We start from the raw sequence: 24,941 nt of genomic DNA, 5'->3' as shown, positions 1-24,941 counted from the left end.
AGGAGCTACTCACTTGCACGACTTGTGGGAGCAGGGCCTGAAGATGGCTGAGATGGGGTGTGCGTAGCAGATGGGGCAGAGGTCCTCCTCGCTGGTGGGCTGGGGAGGGGGCGAGCAGGCAGTTGGCGGTGGCAAAAGCCATGGCACCTCAGAGCTGCATGGCAGCTGTGCCATGGCTGCACCCAAGCAGTGTGGCAACTGCCTTGTGGGGACGGGGACAGGGACAGGGGAGACTCACCAGCGTGGTGGCAGCGGCCTGCTTGGACTCCTCACTCAGGTGGCTCAGCATCTTGTCCACCTTTGCCAGCTCCTCAGCACTGATGTACTCTGTGTCTATAGGACCAAAAATGTGTGTTGGGGTGGTGCATGTATGAGGTGTCGTTCCCACTGCCCTCCCCCCCCCCCCCCCCCCCCCCCCCCAGCCCAGGCTGCCCTGAGGCTGCTGGGTGATGCAGGGGGAATTGTGGCTGCCCTTAGGAAGCAACCAGGACAGGGCTTCTCATGCTGGGGACAGCAGCTGGATGGTTGGGCACACTCCTGCTGCAAAACCAAACCTCCCTGGGCTGAGGCACTGGCTCAGAGAATGCAGCCAAGGGTGCTGCAAGGGGACAAAACTGCCACCAAAAGCAGGCAACAGTCTGGGCATGTCAGGCTGGGGACAGCCCTGGCCTGAGTGCCACTGCTGGGGCCGCACCATGCCCAGGTCAGGGGCACGGCCCAGCAGCCCCAGCTCCCCAGCCTGGCGTGTACACTCACATGTGTTCAGGGAGAAATGGCGCTTCTCGGTGGCCGGGGCAGCAGCCGCCAGGGCTGAGGGCTCGGTGTGGCCCAGCAGGTACTGGATGGAGCGCAGCTGGAAGCAGGGGTCTGCCAGCATCACTGCTGTTGCACGCTCAGCCCTGCAAAGGGACATCACAGTCAGGCCGTGCCCCCTCCCCACCCCCATCATGTCCCCACCAGCCTGGCCAAGCCCCTGGCTGCGTCCCCAGGCACAGCACAGCCAGCTGGGTGCTGCCGGAGCTGTGGCTGGCACTAAGGGCGACTGCAGCAGTGAAGTGGGAGCCCCAGCGTGCCCCAGCCCTCAGGAGTCCCCAGCGCCTGTGCCCATGGGGACAGACCTGAGGCACAGCTGGGCACGCGCAGGGCCCCATGCTCCTAGCAGGGACAGCACTTTCAGAGACGGCCGAAGGGCATCCATCCTCCTCCTCCTCCTCTACCACCACCCTGCTCGGGCAGCCTCCGGGGATCGATACGGTACATTAGCACTTGCTGAGGCTGCAACCCTCACGCTCAGGTGCCTGGCGCAGGCCTTGGGAGCCGCAGGGTGGCTGAAGCAGCCAGCACTATCCTCACACAGCAAGGGTAAAAGGAGTACAGGCCTTGGTGCCGGGGCATCCCCTGCGCCTTGGGGACAGCTCACAGCATCCCCAGGGCAAATGGGTGCCCAGGCTGTGAGGCAGGAGGGAGCGGCCGTGGCTCCCCCTGGCCTCAAGCAGCAGTGGGGATAACCAGGACAGGGGAAGGGCACAGGGCAGGACGCGCGTCCCCTCCAGCCACGGGCAGGCGAGCAAGCCCCCAGCTCCGCTCGGGCACCTGCAGCTCCCTCAGGACCCATCCCCACGGTCCCATCCCTGGCTCCGGCCAGCCCCGTGAAGGGAAAAGCTGGGCGGAGCGCTCGCCCCGCCAGCTCCGACTCTGTCGCAGTCTGAGCCTGCGCTGGGGAGCAGGGGGTTAACGGCAGCTGCAGCAGCCAAATTAGCTTTTTGCTGCCCTAATGGAAACCAATTCCCCAGCCCGGCTCTCCACTGCCCACTAAAGAGCCCAGGTGCCGGCTAATGACATTCCTGAGCGTCCTTCACCGGGCGGCCGCCCCTGCGGGTGGCGCCCTGTCCTCCGCGGGGACCCCACCGGGCTCGGCACGACCCCGGGGCGGGCCTGAGGGGGCCGAGGGGGTCCCTGCCGGCTTGCCCAGGGGCGGCTGCGAAGAGAGCAGCGAGGCCCGGTGACCGCCAGCGGGCACGGAGCCGCGGGGGGGTCACAGCAGCGGCCGAGGGGCGGCGGGGCGGCCCCCAGCCCCCCGGCAGCAGCGGCTGCGCAGCGCCCTGCCCGCTCGCACGGCGGCAGGGGCGGCAGGGGCGGGAGGGACGCGCGCAGCCGCCCGGCCCCGCCCCCGGCGCCGCCACCGCTCCCCGCGCCGGGACCAATGGGAGCGCGCCCGGCCCCGCGCCGCCAGCGCGTAAATAGCGAGCGGAGCGCGGCGGGCCCCGAGCCGCCGGCCGCGAACGGAGCCGCGCGCGGGGAGGCGCCGCGGAGGCGCCGCCGAGCGCTGAGGGGCACTCGGCGCCGCGGGGGCGAGCGGCTCCGGGAGGCGGGCCCCGAGCCCCCCGGGGCCGCAGGGCACCGCCTCGGTTCCCCCCCCCCCCCCCCCCCCGGGCAGCCCGAGCGCAGGTAACGCGGCGGCGGCGCTGCCCGAGCCCCGGCGGCGCTGGGCGGGGGGGGGGGGGGACGTCGCCCTTGAACTCTTCTCAAGCCCCGCGGCTGGAATCGGGGGGCTGCGAATGCTCGGCGGGGAGCCCCCCCCGTGCCCACACGGCACGCGGCGGGGGTCGCGGCGCGCTGCTGCCCGCATCGCCGCCGAGCCCGGCCGTGCCCCCCGCCTGCCCCGAGCGCCCCGAGCGGCGCAATGGCCCCGCGGGTGCCCGCGGAGCCGCTGTGGCTGCTGCTGCTCCTCCAGCTGTGCGCCCACGGCCGCGCCTCGCTGCCGCCCCGCAGCTGCCCCGCCGCCTGCATCTGCACCTCGGACCTGCTGAGCTGCAGCCGGCAGACGCTGCAACGCGTGCCCGGGGCGCTGCCGCCCACCGCCACCACGCTGGACCTGAGCCACAACGCCCTCACCCAGCTCCACGACCGCTGGCTGGCCGCCCTGCCGCACCTCGAGGCCCTCCACATGAGCCACAACCAGATCAGGGACCTCTCGCCGCGGGCTTTCCACAACGCCTCGTACCTGCGGCACCTGGACATGTCGTCCAACCACCTGCATGCCGTCGAGACGCACTACTTCGAGGCGCTGGTGAGCTTGGAAGAGCTGCTGCTCTACAACAACCGCATCGCGCGAGTGGATGAAAACGCCTTCGTCAAGCTAAGCGGCCTGAGGAAAGTTTACCTGAGCTGGAACAACCTGACCACCTTCCCCTTCCGCTCTGTGCAGGGGCTGGGCAACTACAGCCTCCGCACGCTGGACCTGTCCTCCAACAGCCTGAGCAGCATCCCCGTGGAGGAGCTGGCATCTCTGCCCGAAAACATCGGGAACGGCTTGTACCTGCACAACAACCCCGTGAGGTGCAGCTGCCCGCTCTACCTGATGCTCCAGCGGTGGAAGCAGCGCGGCTTCAGCTCCGTGAAGGATTTCTTCGAGGAGCACACCTGCAAGGTGTCCGACACCGTGCCCCGCTCGCTGATTAAGTTCCTCAAGTACAGCCACATGTTCGAGAACTGCTCGGCCGGCCCCGAGGACATGCGCCCCGTGCCCTTCCCGGTGACCGTGGGCCAGGCCCTCCTGCTCACCTGCAACACCAGCCTGCCCGACGTGGTCACCACCTACATGTGGATCTCACCTCACCATGAGCCCATCAAACACCCGGGGAACAGCAACCGCTCCGTGGAGGTGTACCGCAACGGCAGCCTGAAGATCGCAGCAGCCAGGCCCTGGCACTCGGGGGTCTACGTGTGCTTGGCCATCAGCAGCCCCCACAATTTCAGCAGGATGTGTGAGGTCAACGTGACAGTCCACTACCCCAAGCCAGACGGGGAGACCTTCAGCACTGGCCTCACAACGCTGCTGGGGTGCATAGTGAGCCTGCTGCTCGTGCTCATTTACTTGTATCTCACGCCCTGCCGCTGCCTGCCATGCTGCAAGAAGCCGGCCCCTCTCAGCCCCCCGCAGGAGTGCAGCGCCCAGTCCTCCATCCTCAGCACCACGCCGCCCGCCACGGACGGGACAAGCCGCAAGGCCAGCGCCAACAAGCACGTGGTCTTCCTCGAGCCCATCCGGGAGGCGCAGAACGGCAAGGTCCGCCTGGCCCTCGGCAAGGATTTCCCCGACCCCAAGCACCCCAAGGTCCTACAGCTCAAGTCGGACTCGGAGTCCATCAGCTCCGTCTTTTCGGACACCCCCATCGTGTCGTAGCAGGGCAGGGCTAGGAGGAGGCTGGTGCCTCCCCAAGAGCTGTTTTCCTCCGTCGCTGCTCAAAGCAGGATCATCGGGCACCCCAAGTTCTCAGCTTGACTGCGCCCTGCGAGGGTGACCGGCATCACCCGTGACCGCTTCAGCCACGAGCCCCTCGTGCCCGCCAGCACCCAGCAGGAGCTCCTCGCGTAAGCCACCGGCAACGGCCTCTTTAGCACAAGGGTAACGCTAACGAACCCAGAACGCCCGAGAAACCCCCGCTTTGTCCTGGCAGCCAAACCCCCCGGCAGCGACACAGGGGCTGGATTTCTGCCACGGCCATGGGAACGCGAGGCCCAGCCCAGTGCCATTGCCCTGGGCACCCTCGGCACTGTCCCTGGGGGGCAGCGCCACTGTCCTCTCCCCACCCGCGCCAGTCCCCATCTGCGTGCCATGGTCTGGAGCAAGGGCAGTGTGTCCCTGGGGCAAGCCCCCCCTGACACCGCTGGGCCCGTGCACGCACCCATCAGCCAGGGGGGTTGGGATGCATCCCCTTCCCTAAGGCAGCTGTGCAGGGAGGAGGGGGCTCAGCTCCCGGCGAGACACGCAGCCGAGCGAACAGCGCAAGCTTTTGCTTCTTAACACTCACGAGAAGCTGTAAATAGTAAAGACAGGCATGCACAAGGTGACGTGATGCAGCGCCCCGACCCGCATTGCTCAGAGCTCCCCATGCCACCAAGGACGATGAGGTCTCATGCACCACCCGCCCTGCTCTGTTTCTCCTTGAGACGGACGAAAGCGCTGCTCAAGCACAGCAAATAGCAGTAATCTAATAAGCCCATCGATAAATGTGAGTAATCTCCTCTCTTGGGTCATAATTCTCTAGTTACATTTGAATAAAAATGCCTATTTTTTTAAGCTCACCCTGGGCTGAGTGTCTCCTTGCCCTTGCAGGGGGTCGGCGGGAGCTGCTGTCCCCCTCGCTGGGGTCTGAGGGGGCCCCTGCAGTTTGCAGCAGGCTGGCAGCTTGCCACGCCGCCAGGCTTGTTCGGTGAGGGGTTAAACGTTCTGGGGCAGAGCAGAGGTGCCCCCCTGCTCGGTGACGCTGGGGAGGAGGGGAGGGAGCAGCACCAAGTGCCACAAGGGCACACAAGGGACAAGCAGGACTGAAACGCGTGGGAGCGGCACCGTCAGGAGCGCACCTCGGGGGCAGGCTGGCCCTGTCCTGGGCTGAGTCCTGACCCCCTCCGCAGGCGCAGGTGCCCACGCGGCTAGGCAGAGCCGTGCCGCTTTCCCCTGTGCCTCTGCCCTCGCCACAACCCTCCCAGCCCCTGCTGCAGCTCCCATCTCCCCTCGGCCGCTTCCATCGCCGCTGAGGCCACCCCCTCCCAGTTTCTCCCCCTCCCTCTGGGACTGGGGGACCACATCTAGACACGGGGGGGGGGAAGCAGAGGGACAGCAGCGTCCCTCCATCTGCCAGCCACCACCACCCCTCGGCAGCCAGGAGGAGAGCACACAGGTGTCGCCGGTCCTCCAACTTTTTCAGCAATGAAACAAGCAGCTTTTATTTTTTATTTTTTTTCCCCCCCAGAAAAAAAGCCAGCTGTGCCCAAAGCGCTCACCAGAAGCTCCCCACCTCTGCGAGGACGGGGAGGGTTTGGGAGAGCAGCTATCCTGAGACGGCCGCAGCGCAGCTGGCCTCCCGACACCGACCTGACCTGGCGCGGGCGCATGTGCTACGTGCCCAGCTGCAGCCAGCCCCCGCGGCCGCTGCTCTGCGCGAGGGACGGGGAGGGACGGGCGCCGCCAGCCCATGCCCTTGCTCCCCGCGCCTGCCCTGTCGCCTCCTGTTAGCACAGAGCCACCGACGAGCCTGGGACGCCGAGGTGGTTGTGCTGGGGTGCTGCCGGGGCTGGCGAGGTGCTTCAGCGCCGGGTGGGTGCGTAAGCGGCGCCCTGTCCCTTGGGGACAGAGGCAAGGTGATGGCACAGCCTGGCTTTGTTCTGAGGCAGCGATGCCGCTGAGGAGGAGCTGGATTTGCCCCCCTCAGTTTCTGGGATGGGCTCTTTATTTGGGAAGCTTAATCTGCTTTTGCTTTGTTTGGGCAAAACCATCCCCTGCCTAGAGAGTCAACTTCTGCTGCAGAAAAAGGCCGCGCTGCTGATGCTTTACCTGCCGTTGTTGCCTCAGAGCCTGGAAAAACCATCCTAGAGAGGTGCTACAATGAGGGGATGCGATCCTTCACCCTGGCAGGGCTCCTGGGAACCTCCGAAAAGCAGTGCTGAGAAAGGGACGCGAGGCAGTCCAACCTGCACCAGAGCACAGCTCCCACCGGGCTGCCAGCCCACGCGGGGCAGCGCAACGCGCTCATGTGCTGCGGCTCAGCACCCTGAAGCGCAAGGGGGAGTGCTGGTCGAGTCCAGCCCCTCTGTGAGACCTTCTGTTGCCATCCTTGTAGGCCTTGTCCCAAAGCTTCCCACTCCCCTGTGCTACCAGCAGCAGCACAGGCACTGGTGCTCCTGCAAACCTGCACCCTCAGCTGAGCTGACGCTCAGGGAAAGCCCAGGCTCACGGGAGCGTAAGGAAAGCTCCCAAGGGCCTGTCCGAGGCTACAGCAGCCAAGAGAAGCCGAGGAGAGCTCATCTAGGCCGGCTGCAGTTGGTCTCGCCCTGCAGGAAGGCTGAGCCCCACTATGCCAGGACAGCACAGCCACAGCTTGTATCAGCACCGCTCCCAAGGGCTCCTTTCCTGGGAAAATCCTACTGCTGGTTCACACTTCTGTGATGCCTGGAAAGGAGCAAGGACGTCTGAACTCTCAGAGCAGTTCATTAAGCAGCTTGAAAGGCAAATCTCAGCAAGGACAAACATAGCCACAAGCACGGCCTCCCTGACAGGCGGGAGCTGGAAACGTACTGGCCATTCCCCGAGGAATTCACCGTCCTGTCCCGGCAGCCCTCTGCAACGTTACAGCTCCGGCTCGCTGCCAGCCACCAGCCTCTCGCTCCTTGACTCTGCGAGGTGAAGGAACGGGGCTGCACAAAGCACGGCGCCCCCCCAGCACCTGCGCCCGTGGGAACGGAGGAGCAGGCTCCAGCACTGTCTCCCCTGGCACTTCCCAGCTCAGCACCTCAGGCAGTTCCCTCCTGTCCTCCTGCCACCAGGGCTGGCCACACGATCTGCAGAGCTGGAGCTGGAGCCTTTCCTTACGACGTTCCTGGTTTTCCAAAGAGATGCGGGCAGCAAAGCCTGGTGCACGGCAGCACGATGCTTGTGCCCACCAGCCCTGGGGGGCTGGGGAGATCGCAGCCTTTGCGTCCTGCTGCCCAGGACACGGTGTGTGGAGCTGGCAGCTTGTAAAAGCAGCACGGTCCCCAGCCTCCTTTTCCAGCCATGAAACCTAGGTGTGACCCAGTCACTCTGCTGTGCTCCGGCTCCTGCTCCCCGCCCCGACACGCTACACCCAGCAAGACCTGGGTACCGCTCCTGAGTTTTTAGGGCAAGGTAGCAAGGGCTCCTGTGGTCTGAGGGATGCGGGAAATGTCTCCTCCTGCACCTCACTGCCACTACAACCCAGGCATCATCAAAAGTGTTGAAGGAGCATGAGCACCTAGGAAGTGATCAGTAACTACCGGGCTGCAGAGAAAGGCCACGTGCAGAGGGGAGCAGCCTCTTGGGTACCCCAGCATCCGAGCAGGTGGCCAGGCTGCATTTAGGAACCTGCAGACTGGGATCTTCTGGGTCTTTTTTAATGAGGGCAACCCAAAAGCCATCTAGAAATTGCACAAAGCCTTCTTAACCTGCCTCCACCATGTGACCTCGTGCCTGCTCACCTTCTCCCCACTGAAGCGTGAGGGCTGCCATGGGAACCTCTCTGTCTCCTCCGTCCTGCCTGTCCAGCCCTCTGCACCCACCTGCCTGGTGCAAAGGAGAAGCAGCAGCCATCCAGCCTGAATGAGCCCAATACCAGTCAGCTCAGTGCCACACCTCCCGGCAGCTCCCACTGGCCTGTGCTCCGCATCCCAGTGTCACAGCACGGTTGCTTCTGGTCCAGGATCCCTTCCTGCGCTCCACTGGCAGGCACAGCTGTCCTCCTGGTGCCCACAGTGCTCTTCCCTCTGTCCTCTCCAGCTTTTGGGTGGTAATCCCTGGGAGATGCACCTTGAAGGCAGCTTCTTTAGAAGCTGCACCGCAGACAAGTTCGCTGACTCCTTGCCCGTGTCCCAGCCCTGCAAGCCACGAGCCCTGACCCCACTGAGCGCATCCCCCTCACGCAGGGCCCAGCAGCCAAACCTTCGGGCCTCGCCCCCTTCCCACATCGCTCGCTCTCACCAGGATCATTACCCAAGCTCTGGCCAACACTGCTCCATTAGCTCGCTCCAAAGGAGGCTTAATAGAAAATCTGCTCAATTATTTAGCAGACAAACGGGGGACAATACCGGCTTAAGGCAGCCAGGGTCTCTGGCGTGGGCTCAGCGATTCAGACCAGCTCCTGGCTCAGCCTGCCAGATCCTCCTTTCCCTCTCCTCCCCGTGAGAACAAGGCACGGTCGTTAGGGCCTGGCGAAACAGGGAGCAGCAGGCATCCCCGCGTCAGCCCCCCCAGGCACCGAGCCTGCCCCTCGGCCAGGACGCCACGGTCAGACGTGGGCGATGCGCGCCTCGGAGAAGGTGGCATGGCAGAGAGCGGCACGGAGGCCTGAGCAGCCCCGCAGCAGCCTCGCAGAGGCCCAGGCTGTCTCGAACCGAGGAGCTGTTGCCTGTTTAGGAGACAGCCAGGCTGTGCCGCGCTCTCCTGCTGAAGAGGCTGAGCGCCCTCCCAGCAAGCCCTCGAGGGCAGGCAGCTGCTTTGCTGGGACCACGGGTCTATCAGCACGCCCCTGTCGTGGGAACCAGAAGACCCTCTGCCAACAGACCCTGGCTGGAGCTAGCAGCCTCGCAGGCTGTGCCCTGCACTACTGTTCCTCTGCCCCCGTTCGTGAGACTCATTCCAGCCCGTGGCAGAGCCAAGCCATGAAATCCTCAGGCTCTGCTCTTGGCCAAGCCATCTGCTCTCTAAGGATGCTCTGCTGTCAGTGAAAGGTTTCCCTCTCCACCCTCCAGCCCCAGCAAGCATTCGGGAGCTGCGGCAGCCGACCCCTGGAGGCTTGATGGAGATGGGTGCCCACGGATGGGGCGGGCGCCGAAGTTTTGGCTCCCCACGAGCAGCACCAGTGCTGCCGGCCCCGACGAGGAACGTGTTTCTTCCCTCCCAAAAGCCCAGCCCGCTCTATCCACAGACTAACGCATGCAATGTATCAATTGTCTCATCACATCCCAGCCTGGGCAATGTTCCCTACCCTTGTGCTTAATGGCTCTTTTTGTGCCAGGAGTCCGTAATAGGAGGACTTGATGCCTGGCTGAGCGTCCTGTGCTGGGCAAGGAGCAGCTGAGGCATCAGACTGCATCCTGATAACACGGCTGGATGAGTCTGCATTTGGGGGGGGGCCCAGGCTGGCACCAGGCAGGGCCCCAGCTCTCATTGCTCCTGCCCTTCCCCTGCTCCACTCCCAGAGGAATCTGTGCTCTCTGTCCCAGGGCAAAGCCTCCAGCCAAGTGCCTGGTCCAGGGTCAGCTTGCTTCCACGGCTGGGTTAGAGGCAACCGGAAAAACCACACCCAAGCCACGAAAGTAATTTGAGATACTGTTCCTTGTCCTCATCCTCTAGGGTACAGCCTCCCTGCAACGAACTAGTCAGGTTAACACCTGGTGTCGTAGGTAATTCCCAAAGAGAAGTTCCTCTAAGCAAATTCACATCGTATAATCGCTCTCTGTTAATGATTTCTGGAAAGCTGGGAGTTGCCAAATGGGACCTGGAAGAGATTTCTACCCGCTTCTAGTTCTGCCCAGGCAGAGTGCTTCTGCAGGAGGAGAAATGCCCATCCTGTTACTCTGCTCCTTTTTTCTTTTTCTGTTGCTCTCGGTGTAGTGAGCAATGTCTCCTCTTGACTTCATGTAAAATGGGTCTGATCTGCAGAGCCCAGTTACACCTGGGATCCTTTAAGTGACTTCCTGCAGCAATGTGACCCATGGCAATCATCTCCTGTTTTCCCTTCACCGTGAGTCACCCTGCCTGTGGTTACGCGGAGCTCTGCCACCAGGCTGCCCGTCTCCTCTGCGTTGGTAGCGATGGGGGTCTCCAAGCTGCTCAGCCTTGGTACTTCTGCGTCTTGACTGACCTAAACGGCCTCCCTGCAATGTTTGCCTGCCTTTTATAGATCAGTGGCAGATCAAACCTCAGATTTAGTGCTGGGCTTTGCAAAATCATGCAGAAGCATCTTGTTTTATAGAATTTTTTTCCTAGGCTTCCTCCAGTCTCATCTCGTGTTTCTCCTGCTCAGCCAGGCCCACCGTAAGGCCGTGTTACTCTGCCTGCATCATCCCGCTACTTCTCATTTATTTCTGCTTTCCAGGGCCCACGGAGGTGACTGCAAAACCCTTGGTGATCAGCCAGAGATTTGCCACTTCCCAGCTGCACAGCAGGATACAGCATCTCTGGTTTGTCACCACGCAGGCAGCCACTGTCCAGCCCCTGTGGACCGTTAGCACACAGGGGACAGTGGCACTTGGCAGTGTACAGCCCCTGTGACACCAGCTTCCCAGCTGTCACCGACCCAAAGCACGATTGGCTTTTCAGGTAAGGGAGACACAACCTGGAAGATTTTTGTTTCCCCAGGACTCCCTGCAGGCTGGGAAGGATGTGATCTTCATCCCACTGCCGCCTTCCCAGTGCTTTTTAGAGTCTGCTGAACTGAAGACCAGGGAAACAACTTTTATCCCTGTCATCTGGCCTGGGACAGATGTTCAAGGGACAGGAAGTCCAGGGAAGGATTTCTTGTCCTGCCAGGCATACAGGGAGCTGCTTAATCACATCTTCTCCTTCCTTCCAGGAGGAAGTAACCAGCTGTGGCATCAGATTTGTGACATTCGCCTTTTCCATGCAGTAGGATTCTGAGGGCGAGCAAAATACACCCACACCCCCAGTCCAGCAAAGCCGCTGATCAGTGACCTTGTGCTAAGCACTTGGCACTGTCATCCTCGGGGCTGTGTGACTGGTGCAGCAGCCACGGGAGGCAGGGTATAATTAGATGTATTTGTGTACATCTTTGAGTCCTTGAGAGAAGAAGCTGAAAGACTGGCTGCAGGGCTGAGCCGCTCAGCCAGATGGGGCTCTGCTCTCTGCAAAGCCAGAGACTATCATGTTCTCCCAGTGTGAAAACAAGCAGGATGTGCAGTGCAGACAGGAGAGCCCCTTCTCCTACAGCATCCTACAGAGCACAGTGGCAGGGCGACACTGGGAGAGAGCAAAGACAGGGCTGCTGAGTGTATCAGCATGAGGTTTTTTTCAGGGCTCGGTGCAAGCATGAACAGTATGCAAGCACACATAAACCAGCAGTCTGAGCTGAGCCACGGCTTCCCTGAGAACATTTTCAGCGAGGATGTGTGGAAGCTGTCCTGCTCCCAACCACAGACAAGGCCATGGGTGTGTTGAACACAGAGATGCCCTTTGATAAGGAAAAGTTTGCCTAAAAAAAGGGTTGCAGACAGTGACCCCACCCTGCTGGAAGTACAATTTCCTGAGAAACCACCTCAGTTACAGAGCAGGGGTTTAAAACACAATGGCTTCTGCCTGCTCCAAGGACATCTTCCTCTCCTCACCATGCAAATATATTGCTCCTGTAACGTCACCTATGACACAGACTACCGCAGTTACCCAAAACAATGCCATGTGCAGTGATGCTGTGCTTCAGAAAGCAAATCCACTCACCCCTGAACATCGGTGTCCACAAGCAGTCGGACCAGTATTCCCGTCACAGCCACAAGAATTGGGTAATGGTCCACACTCTCCAACCCTGTGGAAGCAAAAGAGAAAGATGGAGCCACTGTCACCACACAACAGACAGGACAGGGCTGCACCACTGCCCTAAGACTTGGTGGCAGAACAGTCCAGGATGCAGGGGTTGTGGCTTTGGCTCTCCAGCGGCCTGCAGGGTGACCTGGGCTCCCCCCATGATAGGAGGTTTTCCCACTAATGTGAGCTACAGGCTTGGGCACTGCCCTCACAATGGAGCATCCCTGCCTCTTCCAAGCCTCGGGATGGGAAGGAAATCCGTCCCCTGCTAAGCAGGAAGGGAAATGTAGGATGCCTGTAACATAGCACCTGGAGCCAGGTTCTGCTAACGGGCAAAACTCAGTCACCTCCAGGACTGACATCGGTGAGAACAGCTTGCTCTAGCAATTCAGTGCACGCTTTACGCAATGCAAAGCACAGCAACCAAGTCTGCTACCTGAACTGAAATCTGTCCAAGGCTTTGAGCCTTTCAGCCAGCTCCAATCTAACCCGTGTCAGGTGTTCCTCTCCACCGAGACACCTGCCACCAGTGCAGCACAGCTGCCACCTCTGCTGCAGACAGCCAGACCCACGCATCAGCTGCCTGCAAGGACAGCGGGCCTGGGGGGAACCAGGGCTGCTGGGGAGCCAGGGGGGCAGGCAGAGGCTGGAGGCCTCGGAAGAGCATCAGTGCTCACGTCACCTGGAGGATGCACGTGTCTTCTGGAGAGAGCACTTCTGCGGCAATCCATCTGACATGACAGGCTCCCCAGCTGGGGATGTGGCAGGCCTGAGGTCTGATCACACACAACCCTACAAAGACTTTGGCCATAAGCCACCCGCTTCCCAGGGGCACTTCTCCAGCACGTTTTCAGCAGAGGGAAGGGACAGAGAGCTGATGCATGGACTCACCTGGCAAACGGAGGTTGACCACTCTGTCAAACAAGTTCCTTTCAGCTGTCACACGATTCAGAACCTGGTTCAAGAGCTGCGTAGGGAAAAGCAGAGAGCGTTTGTATTTTCTGGACGGGTCTTCCTGTGAGCAGCATTCAAAGAGCGTGCTTTGGAGCAGCACGGCTTGCTAACTCAGTGCCTGGGAGCTGATGGGTGCTGCACGGGCACCTACTCTGCTGATGGACGGCACGTGTTAGAGACAGGGTTAATAAAAACTTTTAGAACTAACACATGCCTCTTTTTACAGCTCCTAAATCTCAAACCTGAGCTGAACAGCTCCGCAATATGCTTCTTTCAGAGCCCCAACAGCGGGAGCATCAGCTGACACTGGCTGTCATGACCTGACACAGCCTGGAGAAACCGCGTGGCTGCACGTGCACATTGTGGTCCCGTAAGAAAGGCTGAGCAAGGGGCTGGACAGGGCTCCCTTCTCTGGCCACACAAGCTTGCAGCACAGTCCTAGCCTGGCCCTGGCACAGAGGGAGGCAGCACCACATCACAGTGGTTCTACTGCACCCAAACCTCACAGGGAAGAGTCAGCCTGAGGTGAAGACACCCGAATCTCAGCATCTTACACCTAAATCTGAATCCCACCTACAGATGCCAAGCTAACTCTGTGGATACAGCTCGTGGGAAGCAGAAGGTACTGCCATAGACCATGAAGAACAAGCTGGCAGCTGCTGCTGGGCAAAGCAGTGTCAGCAGGGTGGAGATGGCAGCAGGATGGACCTACCAGCCCTGGAGCACAGGAAGAGCACAGAAAGCAATGCACTTCTCTGCTTGACAGAGCATCACCACAGGCTGAGATTTCTGCACTGAAGGAATCAACTGCAAAGGCACTTAATTAGCCGCCATTAGCTCTCACTCAACCCCCAGTGGGATGAGCAGGGACTGCTCCAGGCTTGACACAACTGCTGCAAGCTGTGCACGGTCTCTGTGTGCAGCATCCCGCTTCCTGCCCCCCCGCATGCACAACGAGCTGAAAGCTGCACCCTTTCTGTGGGCACACTCCATGGTGGGGCACAGCCTCATGGGGACACCAAGACAAGAGGGGGATGCTGCAAAACTCCGCTCTGTCTTGGCTCTTCCCCAGATTGCCCCAACTATGCGCTAAGGGCCGCTTCAGAGGACGCTTCTTTGCACTTTGTCCTTCTTTGCAGAAGGACAGTACCTGGGCAAGCCTCCGAAGCAGCAGCTCTGATGATGGGCGATTCCAGTCCAGAAAGATCTCGGGGGCCAGCGTGACGGTCATTTCCAGCACCCTGAGCAAGCTCACCGACAGGTCGAAGCACGTGGCACACACCTTCAGCTGGCGGCTGTCCACAAAGTTTCTTTCCAAGCGCTCCGCTGCCTGCTGGATCTACCAAGCAAGAGAGAGAGCTCACCAAGGTGCCTCTTCCCAAAAGAAGGGCCACGACCCCCCCCTCCAGCTTGGCTCCCGTGTGTGCCAGGGAACTGCTGCACTCCCAGCCCTGAGAGTAGGGTCCTGAACCTTGCTTGGTGCAGGACATGGGCACGCCTCAGGCGCTGACCATGCAGCCCCAGGAAGGCACACTCACCTCCTGAATCATGCCGATGAACTCAGAGAAGGCCCAGTTCAGCTGGTTGAGGACGCTGTTGAGGAAGCTGGGGGCCAAGTCACGGTCGCTGCGGAGCAGGTCTGCCATGTGCCTCTGCAGCAAGGTGGAGGGGCACGGCTCTGAAAGCAGACACAGCTTCAGTGGCCTGCACCCAGAGCGGCCACGGGTCTGGGGCAAGAGCAGGTAGGAGCTTGCTCCTGGGCTCGTTAAATATTGGCTTGTGTCTTACTGTAAGACAGTAAACGGAGATGGCAGGGTGCTGGGAGGCCGGGCACGAGGACTGTGCTGAGCAGCGATCTCGCCTGCTGGGCCTCTGAGCGCTTTTTTGCAATGCCAGCCTGAATTAAGCAGGGACCAGCCCCGCGTGCCTGCTGCTGCCCACGTGCACAGCGCGATGCCCCACAGCCCTGCAGCCTCGTGCTTGGCTCTGGAGGGGCGCCTCAACTTTAATCGCTCCCGATAGCAGCGTGGCAGCAGCTGTCCAGAGCCAACACCTGCCAAACCCCACTCCTAGAGGCTTCTGCCTGGTGCTGGGCTGTGCCCTCGGCAGGGCTGCCCACGCTCCCCGGCCAGGTTCAGGAGCACTGGCAGCACAGCATCCAGGGGAACAAGCTGCGCTGTGAGTGCAAAAGGTCCTTGGGGTGGCATCCTGCTCGAAAGGCCAGCACAGGGGCAAAGGAAACACGGGGCAACCTCCAGCACATCGCTGGGGGTTGAGCAGCAAGGTGTAACTACAGGCAGACTGCTAGCTGGGAACAGCAAAGCCAGGGAGAAATGGCAGGAGACAAGTAGAGATCATCACCTCCACCAGGAACAGCATAAACTGCTCTGTACACCCCCACTCCAAAGGACGAGATTCTGGTGTGATGGGGACACGTGCCGATGTCTGAGTGCTTACGCTCCAGGCAGGCCAGCACCCTGGCTTTGATCCTGGCTCAAAGCACATCTTTGGGAAGGATTTCATCAGACAAACATCTTTAATGTCCTATGCCCACGCTATGGTACTTTCCCAGCCCTTGGCAACGTGTGGCTCAGGGGCTGCCCTTTATGTACTTAGTGATCCCAAGCGGCTTTCCTGCTCAGGGTCCCCCTAAAGCTATGCAAGCCTTTGGCACCGAACGTGTCCCAGAGCAACATTTTACACTATAATTGTGTGTGGCAGGAAGAATTCTAATTTGAGCTTGGCTCCTGCTCTCTTTATTTGATAATATTTCTTCTTTGCTGCCCCCTCCTTCTGCTGGGAGAGGCAGAGATGCTGCTCTCCATTTGCTTCCTCCAGCTAGCCCTGATTTCACAGACCTTCACGGCAGCCCAAATCACTCCTTCCAAACAGGAACACCTCCAGTCTAGGCAGTTTCTCCTATAGAAACTGTCACGTCTTTGTCCCCTTTGCCATCCCTCCCTGACCCTTGCCAGCTGTCCCAGATTTTCTTTGGAGAGGTGGAATCAGAAGCACTGGCAGCATCCAAACCACAAATGCAGGGCAGATTTGCAGGAAGGCATTGTGTGGGTTTGCTTCCTTCTATTCTCCTTTCCTTGTAATTGCTGTTGTGTAATTTGTTCCTTTGACTATGCATCAAGATGCGGTTTTTTTGTTTGTTTGTTTGTTCGTTTTCCGCTCCAAAAGATCAAACTAGGACTGCAGTTTGAGGATAACCCTTCTGTAAGAATTTATAGTTCAAGATCCTCAGGAACCTGCTGGTTGCAAGGTGCAAGCAGAGAAGCCCAGGAGTCAGTACTGGAGCCCACTGGGTTTTCTTCCCCGTCAGCGACAGAGGCTGGCACACAGCACGTCCTTAGCAAATCCGCAACTGACACTAAACAAGGGGATTTGTCTGATGTGCGAGGCATCCTGAGAACCTTGAGGGTTGGGACAAAAAAAACCTTGTCACATTCAATAAGAAGCATAAAATCCTGGATCTGCGGATACCAGCCCTGGCTGGAAACCAGGGGGCTGGGCACCATTCTGCAGGGGGGCTGGGGAAGATACCAGCTCAGACAGGGGACAGCTGAAGGCTTTTGCTACAACTGAGAGGTGGGTGACAGTGGGAGGATGTGCTCAGAAGATCAAGGGAAGGTGCTGCCCCTCCGAGCGGCCCTGGGGAGGTCACACGTGGCACAGAGTGGCTCCTTCCTCAGGATGGCGCAGGGACAGGCCCCAGGGAGGTCTCCAGCCTCGGGGGCTGGACAAAGCCCCAGCCAGCTGGATCTAGTGCCAGCCACAGCCCTCATCTGAGCAGAGGCTGGGCCACATGCCACCAGGACCTTTCCCACAGACACCTGTGACCTTCAACTTTGTCTCTACAGGCCCAGCTTGCAGCCCACTTTTAAACCCCATTTTTCCTTTGCATTCACTGTTCCGCCTCTGGTTATGCTGAATTTCACCTCCATTTTCTCTCCCAGTCCCTCACAAGAGGAAGGTTATTTTGCCGGGCTGGCGTTTTTGGTCTTTGCTTTTTTCCTAGCCTCCCCTAAACATGTAAAAAGTGATTTTTAATAACTGCTGACATATTAGCCCCCCTCCAGCCTTCAAGTACTGAAGCAGTTTTAGGCAACGACCATCAGCCCTCGTGGATGAGCTCTGGGGGTTGTTCCATTGGCCTGCCACCAAAGCCTCTTTTACTGACATTTCAAGTCAAGACAGATCTCCAAATGAAGCGCCCAGCCAAAGCCTACCTCATTTGAAGGCAGCTTTGGTTTTCTGAAGGATGCTTTTCTGCTTGTAATAACTTGCTTTATCCTGACTTTTAGCCAATGACTGTTTCCTCATGGTCTTTTTCCAATAAGTGGTGTGAATTTGCTCCAAGCATCCAATTCCAGGTTCTTAAATGCTTTCCTCGCTGCTAGCAAAGACTGTGCCAGTCTGTAAAAGCATTAAAAAGCGGTGCCTCTTGTCAAACCTCTCCACAGTTACGTAGGGTTTTTTTTTAAGGTTTTAAGCTACCACTAGGAGAAGGGGCACTAAATTGGCCTTTGCTGCTCCTAGGAGGATTGTGAGTCTTAAATACACTGTGAGCGCTGCTGCTCTTTGAAAGCAAGGTAAGAGACCTGCCCTTGGCCGTAGCAAGAGCAGCTTCTTCCCCTGCATGCGTTGCCAGATTGGGGTCTCCATAGGGCAATCATTAATGGTATCTAGAAATCTAACTCCGTGTTAGACCCTGGTGCTGTGCTCATCCCCGTTTACAAGAAGTTCACCTTTACTGAGGCATTTCCTCCCTCACATCCCAGTCAGCATCACTATCCTGGGTATTAACACTGACTTTGTGTTTGCCAATTTTTTGAGAGGAATGTCAGCGTATAAGGAGTCTACGGATCCTTGTTGATGCGGTTACTTTCTTGATCTTGGCAAGAGTACATCATTAGTATTTCTAAAACTTGTAACTCCTTAATAGAAAAGCCACCCAGTCTTGGCTTAGCCATCATTATGGCAGATAAAGATCAGTCATTGGAACAGAAATCAGTGGTTTTCCAAGGCCAGAAATTATGACCTCAATACATTTAATGTGGGCAACAGAGCATGGCTCCGAGCGGTTACGGATACATCCGATGTTTCCACAACAGAAACTTCCCCACAGAAATATGAGTGAAGCAGTTGGAGGAGAAAAAGCAAAGATCTAGGTGGGGGAAAAACAGCGAATAAAAACACTGAGCTCTTTGAAAAGATTATTAGGCAGCCAGAAAGCCCCAGTGCTACAGCAGACGCTTCAGTTAGAAGGTTCACTGAGGCCAGGATGAAGCAAAGACGTAAGTTAAAATGCAAAAAACAAAGTGAACATAAACAAACATAGGCAGCAGTCAAAGAAAACAAGGAGAAAAGAGGTAATAGAAAGAAAAGATATAAATGAAACATCTGTGACAAACCTGGCTATACATCAGTTTCCTTAACTAGAGGAAAATATCATAACAGAATTATTTTTAAAACTAGTAATGGGAGAAAGTCAAACAGTAGCAGAGGCCCATTAACAGATAGAGTTAAAAAATTAATAAAGCAGACAAAGTGGAAGCGTTCAATAAGTGTAGATAGTTGTAAAGAAGCAGGGTCGTGTACTTTCATCACAGGAAGATAATTATGTACTTTATAGTTTGCTAATGACTCTGGAAGATTTATAACAGGGCCATTTGTGAGACTCCCTGGCCAGCAGACCAAGTGACGTATGTGTGGGGGCTCCAAATGCTGCAGCACTTACAGCAGAGCTGGGAACACAAAGGAGGAAAGCCCCAAATGGTCCAGATTCAGAAGCAAAGCAGTTCCACCCAGCACTAATCTGAGTTTTCAAAGGGATCCAGATGTAAATGCGAAACAGCTGCTGCTCGGTGGCTGCCACGCTCGTAGAATAACTGCGACAAAGGTAAGCCAGCAACCCCCATCACTCGTAAATTGGGTCCCTTCAAAGAAGCATTTACATAGGACCAAAAGGAACATTGGTAGGGTGAGGCAGGAGGAAAGCAAACTGCATTCAGGGAATGAGATGTCAAAAAGGTCAGACGCAAGGCATGGTGAAGCCCCGGTGCACGCCTGGGACTCCCGCTCGCCTCCAAAGCAAAGTGCTGGCAAACAGGCTAATGCAAGCGCTGGCTCCGTGACCAGCACGTAAGGGAGTTGTTCTACCCAGCATGACACTGGCAATGCTGGGGCTGTTAGGAAAAAAAAAAAAAAAAAAGTGAAGAGTGAACACAGGGGCTTGCAGGAGAATAAAAAAGCCTTCCTGAACGAGACACAGAGACTGTTCTTTTTTTCCCCCCCCACCATTTAGAAGGGCAAAGAAGTGAGCTTCCTTTGGTACATAAACACTTTTGAGGGAGCAAATGTTGTAATATAAACCCAGCAGAGAAAGGCAGAAGGAGCAGCAGGAGATGTACGCTCCCATCAGGAAAATATCATGGATTTATTTCTGAGGCTGAGGAACTACCACTGGAAGGCTTTGGCCAGTTAAACTAACACAGGACGATTCTTTTGGTGTTGTCAGATAGAAACAGGGTTTCATCCTGGAAGACCTCTAGCTTAGACAATCTGCTGAAGTCAGGGGACGTGGGCGAATCCCCTGGGGCACCCCGTGCAGCAGTGCAGCTCAGCGATCTCATGGTCCCGCTCGCCCACCCGCCACCACCTGATAGATGTGTGGGCAGAAGGCCTGGGGCAGGGGGCTGCAAACCGAAGGCACCCTGCAGCTCAGTGACGGCAGTAACGGCTGGGCCTGGCACGGCTGTGTGTGCCTTAGCACCACCCGGCCTTGCTGCCGAGCCACAGGTGGTGCTTCCCAAAGGCAGCAGCTGCCTGAAAGCAAAGCAAGTGGCGGCCCCCAGGACTGCCCCTGGCAGGAGCCGAACCCGAGACTGAGCCCTGGCTGCTTGGGAGCTGTGCACTGCTGCCCAAGAACAACCCAGGGAGCGAGCAGGATGACACACGCAGCCTTGGTGAGCCTGTTCCCCTCTCTGGGCTAACACAGGCAACCATCTCGTTGCAGGGGTGTTCGCCGTCGGTGGGAATGGGTGACATGGAGGGCAGAGCAGCCGGTGCTCTGCATTTCTCAAAGATACCGAGAGACAGCCAGCACGCCTCTGTCACCTGCCCAGAGTCCTTCAAGGAAGCATCCCCAGCGCAGGATGAGGCTGGAGCACTAGAGGAGAGGCATTTGCAAAAGCTCCCTTCAGACTGGCCTGCAGAAGCAGACCCAGATGAAAAAGAATTTCTTTTGGCTCAGACGTTTGTCCTTTTTGTCCCTGCCAACGCTCAAATTGCAACAAGGTGAAGACTGATGGGTGTGAAGGCATCTCCTCCTCCTTTCCCGGGCGGCACCTCAAGGACACCTCTGAGTCCCATGTCCCTCTTCAATTAAATCAGCATTCATTATTGATTCAGTTGCACCTTAAAATAGCAGCCCCAGGATCGAGTCCCCAGTAGCCTGCCCAGCCCACTCCAGGCTCAGACTGCGTGGAGCCATCTGGAGATGGATTTAGAGAGGTCTCGAAAACTGAGGAACTTTGATCCTGTCCAAAAACTTCCCTGGATGGGGAGGGTCTCGATGACCACTACGTAGCACTGACGGCAGCTACCTGGGGGCTTGCTTGTGCAGTTAGAGGGTGCAGGTCAGTCACGAGGTCCCTGCCACATGTACCAGGGCTTCCCCATTGTCCTTCGAGGATGGGAGGAACCCAAGGCTGGCACAGCCTGCAGCAAGGCAGAGCTGTGTGATGCAGCCTCAGAATCTGCTATGTGGATGCCAGCCTCCCTGCCATCTCCCGGGGCTGTAACTGAGAAAAGAGATCCTCGTGTGAACCCCTGTGCCCCCCAAAAGAAGATTCTCTCTACATGAAACAAGGGAAGGAGGGAGCTCTCTAAAAGCTACTTCACCAGACACAAGAGGATCACACACCAAACTTACTCTGGAAACTAGCAACAGAGAGATCTCCTGGGCACCCAGAGGCAGGAGAGAGAAAGAGAACAAGAGTGCCATTAGAACAGGGACAGGCAGCTCTCCCCACCAGAAGGGGCTTCCAGCACATCTCCACATGCCCACATCAGGCTGCAGCATCCTCTGATCCCCAACCCTAAGCAGCTCTCCAGGAGCAAGATCTGGCATGAAGCCTTTTCCACAGCAGAGAGGAACCAGGAGTGTATCCAGACTGGCCAAGACCCTGCAAGGGTGAAGCTGAGGACGTGTACTTCAGCTCAGGAAAGGTACCTTCTCCTTCCCATGTCTTTCTCAGATGCAGCGGAGCTGAGGAACCCCTCAGTTTGACAGCAGTGCTGATAACTGAACCGCCATCACAGACAGGACAGGCTCTGCCAGGCTCCAAGAGAGATGCCTGGTTAAAACACTCCCTGCTTGCAAACTTCTCCAGTGCCCTTCCTCCTTGGGCACCCGCTCCCTCTCACGGGGTACCTACTGCTTGCCATAGTCATCAACTTACCCATAGCAGCTGCTTGCTGCAGACATCAAAGCTACTTCTCCTACGCTTACATTCTGGGGTAACGCTCTGGTAAGGATGCACCCCTGGGCCTCTCACCTTGCCCTTGAAGGGGAGAACCCCCCTTGGGATGAATTCAACCCAGCACCCAGTCTCCAAAAGAGTCATCAGCAAGTGCAGAAAGACTGGGAACACCCAGAAAATGCTGGCTGCAAAGCTCAGGCCTGGATAATTGGTTAGGATCCCCCTAATTCTGCAGCCATCTCTCCCACTGGCCTGGCCCATAGTAGAGATGCCTGCTAGAGAAGATGCCATTCCTCCCCCAACCACCCTTCATGATCCCAAACGCCAGTGCCCCGGCCCACTCACTCTGCAGGCTGGGGAGGCTGGCATCCTCAGGCTTGGTTTTCAGCAAGTGTGGGAGCCGTGTGTATCTGTACCCGAAGCCACAGCCCTGGTAAAAGAGATGAAGAAAGATCTCAGAGGATGACAAACAGTTGGGTTTCGCTGCTATTGGAAAGCAAAACGCTCAGTGTCCCCCCAGCCCCAGGTGGTGAGAGAGGCAGGGATGCTCACCCGCCACAGCCTGACGAGAATCCAGTTGGTCTGCGCCCAGGGCCGCTGCTCGTAGGGAGCCAGGAGGTTCTTCATCATGGAGATCCGCCTACCAGACAGAAGACATAGGTCAGCTGCAAAGGGTCTGGGGACAGGGAATTAAATAGGACATGCAGTAGGACCCACAGAACTGGGACAGAGCAATACCCACTGGTGTAAGAGAGAAGAAAGGCTCCCCAAAGCGACTCCCGCACCCTGCTGCAGCTCCTCTACCCCCGGCCATGCTTGGCAGCCCACCTGCTCACCCCAAGCCTTGCCACCAGCCCAGCCCTTCCGCAGGAAGCAGGCAGGGCAGCACTTACTGCTCTTCCGGGATCCTCTCTACAGCACGCAGCGAGTGGGGGTAGCAGACATAGCTGGCCAGCGCCTGCATCAGGGAGTCCCGGATGTCTGTGGAGGAACGAGAGCGGGTTAGGACAGGCATCCAAGGACACACAGTGTGCCACAGAGCACTTGAACACCAGAGGCTGGGAGAAACTAGCCCTCTTTTACAACAGACCCTCCCTGGACATGTTCTGGAGAAGAACCAACTTTGCAGACACCACATTAGTGGGATCAGTTGATGTGGTCAAGGGAAGGGTTGCCAGAGGGACCTAGATAGGCTGGAGAAAAGGGCCAGCAGAAACTTCATGAAATTAAAAAAAAAAAAAAAAAAGGACAAATGGTGAAACCTGGGCCTTTGCAATGCTACAAGCTGGGATTTAGTGGGTGGGGAACAGCACTGCTGAGAGCAACCCGGGGCTCGAGGCAAGCAGTAACCTGAGCTTGGGCCAGCAATATGCCCTGGCAGCAAAGGAGGCCAACAGTATCCTGTGCTGCATCAATAGGAATGTAGCCAATAGACCAAGGGAAGTGATTATCTCCCTTTAGTTAGCTCTCATTAGATCAGACAGACACTGCATCCTATTTTGAGACCCCCAATACAGGACAGACATAGACTAGAGTGAGTTCAGCAGAGGTCTGCTAAGATGGTCAGGGGCTGGAGCACTTGCCCTGCAAGGAATAGCTACGGGAGCTGGGCTTGTTCGGCACAGAGATGATAAAGCTTTGGGGTTTACAGCAGCCTTCCAGTACCTGCAAGGAGGTTATCAGGAAGATGAGAGGTTATCACTAAGATGTGGTCCGTGACTGTGGTTACAAACTACTAGCGGTATACGGGGTGAGGGTAAGAAAGAATGGGCACAAACTAAAACAAGAGGCTCACACTGGATATGAGGAAAAATGAGGACAGTCCAGCACTGAAATGGGTTGTGCAGAGAGGCTCTGTGTTGTGCAGCCTTCATCCTTTGAGGTTTTCAAGGCCAGAGCGGATAAAGCCCTGAGCAGCCTAGTCTAGCATCATAACTGACCCTGCAGCTAGAGACTTCCCGAGATCGCCTCCAACCTGAATGAATGATACTGTGATTTCTGCCTGACCTACACTTTCAGTCCGAGAAGCATCTGCACCCTCTGTGCAGAGGGAAGCTCAGTCATGAAGTGGGAGTGTCTGAAGGATAAGAGTCAAGTGCCCTGAGTCTGTCTCTTGAGTCCATTGTCTCTTCTGTCTTTAGCCGTAGCAGCTGAGGGTATTCCTAGACTCTTGCCTTCCTGTTAAAGGTTGCAGAGTACTTCTAGATCTACTCCTGTGCAGCCAGCCAGGTAACTTTAAATCATTTTAATCTAGAGCACAAGCTCACCTAGCCAACCTCCACAGAATCAAAAGAGCAGCCAAGCATCCTGGTGCTCTGCTGTGGATGTGACAGTCACCAGCAGATGAGTGGTATGACAAGCAGCACTGTGGTCTGCGACAGAAAAGTATGCCTACAGCCTTAGCCTGGCCTCTCAGAAAGACAGTGTGATCTAAAGGATGAAGGGAAAGCAGCTTCTGAAAGAGGAGCAGGGTCACTTCTAAGTCTAGATGACACAGCTGAGAGGAGGACTCGTGTGTCCTCCTGGGGAAGCAGGATAAACACGCCTTCAGAAATGGCTACTGAATTAGGAAGAGTTTAGAGTAGTACGAGCCTAGGCCTGTGTCCCAAACTGGTTTCCATGCAGCTGAAACTAGACACGTTGGATCATTCGGTCTCCAGGATCCCCACAGATATCTTACAGGGTCATACACTCAGGGACCTTCACAGAGGACATGCTGAGCTGACAAAGGAAAAACACTGAAGTCTCTTTCTCCAGAAGCAGTGGTTTCCCTACAGATTTAACCAAGATGAGCATCAAGCTGAACAGGGAATCTTGGTTTGGCAGTAGACACAGTCCACTCAGCAGGATGCTGGGTTTCTCCAGAAGCCCAAGTCATGCCCCAAACACAGAGAACTAAAGGCAGAAGCACACATGCAGAGATCAGCATTTTAGTTCAAATTTGTGTTCCTCACGTTAACAAAAGCTCATAGCGCACTGGGGATGTCCGTTTACAGCCCATCTGTATCTGCATCTGCTTGCCTACTCCTATTCCAGCTCAGGAAAAACAGAGACTCACCATCCTTGTGCCCTGGCAGCTAAGAAGAAATCCCAGACTCAGTGTGCAAGTAGTTGGGACATGAGTCCTGCTCTCAAAGGGGTATCCCAGGTCATGTATCTAACCCTGAAATAAGCAGGACGTGCTGGGTAAGGGCAGAGTCCAGACCCTCTCTGTATGTGGAGGTATAGAGCACTCCATGAGCTCAGCAGATAGATCCCAACGCAAGTCTGCTGAGCCACCAGCAGTGGGACCAGTCAGGGCTGCACTGTATCACCCCAAAGAAGAAGAGAGCAGCTTTACCTGTGCCCACAATCCTTGAGTCAGCAAAGTGCTTGGCCAGGATGGCAGCGAGGCGCATCAGAGTCTCTTCATAGCCTGCGAAGAGGAGGGAGAAGGGGTCACG

At 57.3% G+C, this 24,941-nt stretch overlaps 2 protein-coding genes across 4 annotated transcripts in view; one reads left to right on the top strand and one right to left on the bottom strand.

Moving 5' to 3' along the window:
* The window catches only part of RNF123 (ring finger protein 123), a 50,820-nt gene that overhangs the window by 515 nt on the left and 25,364 nt on the right, over nucleotides 1–24,941 (bottom strand). For 2 of the 3 annotated variants that reach the window (XM_040569205.1, XM_040569206.1), the window contains exons 28-38: nucleotides 24,839–24,913; nucleotides 22,392–22,479; nucleotides 22,051–22,138; nucleotides 21,844–21,928; nucleotides 14,545–14,684; nucleotides 14,157–14,345; nucleotides 12,944–13,019; nucleotides 11,969–12,053; nucleotides 757–899; nucleotides 239–333; nucleotides 14–99 (exon numbers count right to left, since the gene is read on the bottom strand). In XM_040569205.1, the coding sequence (XP_040425139.1) occupies nucleotides 14–99; nucleotides 239–333; nucleotides 757–899; nucleotides 11,969–12,053; nucleotides 12,944–13,019; nucleotides 14,157–14,345; nucleotides 14,545–14,684; nucleotides 21,844–21,928; nucleotides 22,051–22,138; nucleotides 22,392–22,479; nucleotides 24,839–24,913 (1,150 nt within the window). Of the gene's footprint in view, nucleotides 1–13; nucleotides 100–238; nucleotides 334–756; nucleotides 900–11,968; nucleotides 12,054–12,943; nucleotides 13,020–14,156; nucleotides 14,346–14,544; nucleotides 14,685–18,785; nucleotides 19,201–21,843; nucleotides 21,929–22,050; nucleotides 22,139–22,391; nucleotides 22,480–24,838; nucleotides 24,914–24,941 lie in introns of those variants that run through there. The other variant, XM_040569207.1, reaches the window with a different exon arrangement.
* Nucleotides 2,670–5,088, top strand: AMIGO3 (adhesion molecule with Ig like domain 3). Its single transcript, XM_040569208.1, has one exon. It carries the CDS (start codon nucleotides 2,684–2,686, stop codon nucleotides 4,184–4,186), a length of 1,503 nt encoding a protein of 500 aa, XP_040425142.1. The 5' UTR covers nucleotides 2,670–2,683; the 3' UTR covers nucleotides 4,187–5,088.

The sequence above is a fragment of the Cygnus olor genome, chromosome 10, assembly GCF_009769625.2.
Source record: "Cygnus olor isolate bCygOlo1 chromosome 10, bCygOlo1.pri.v2, whole genome shotgun sequence".
Lineage (NCBI taxonomy): Eukaryota > Metazoa > Chordata > Aves > Anseriformes > Anatidae > Cygnus > Cygnus olor.
The sequence above is the reverse complement of the archived record's forward strand: the minus strand, read 5'-3'. Positions and strand labels throughout refer to the sequence as shown.

Excerpts from the sequence above, each read along its gene's own strand:
- AMIGO3 (XM_040569208.1), top strand. The coding sequence starts at position 2,684 with ATGGCCCCGCGGGTGCCCGCGGAGCCGCTGTGGCTGCTGCTGCTCCTC.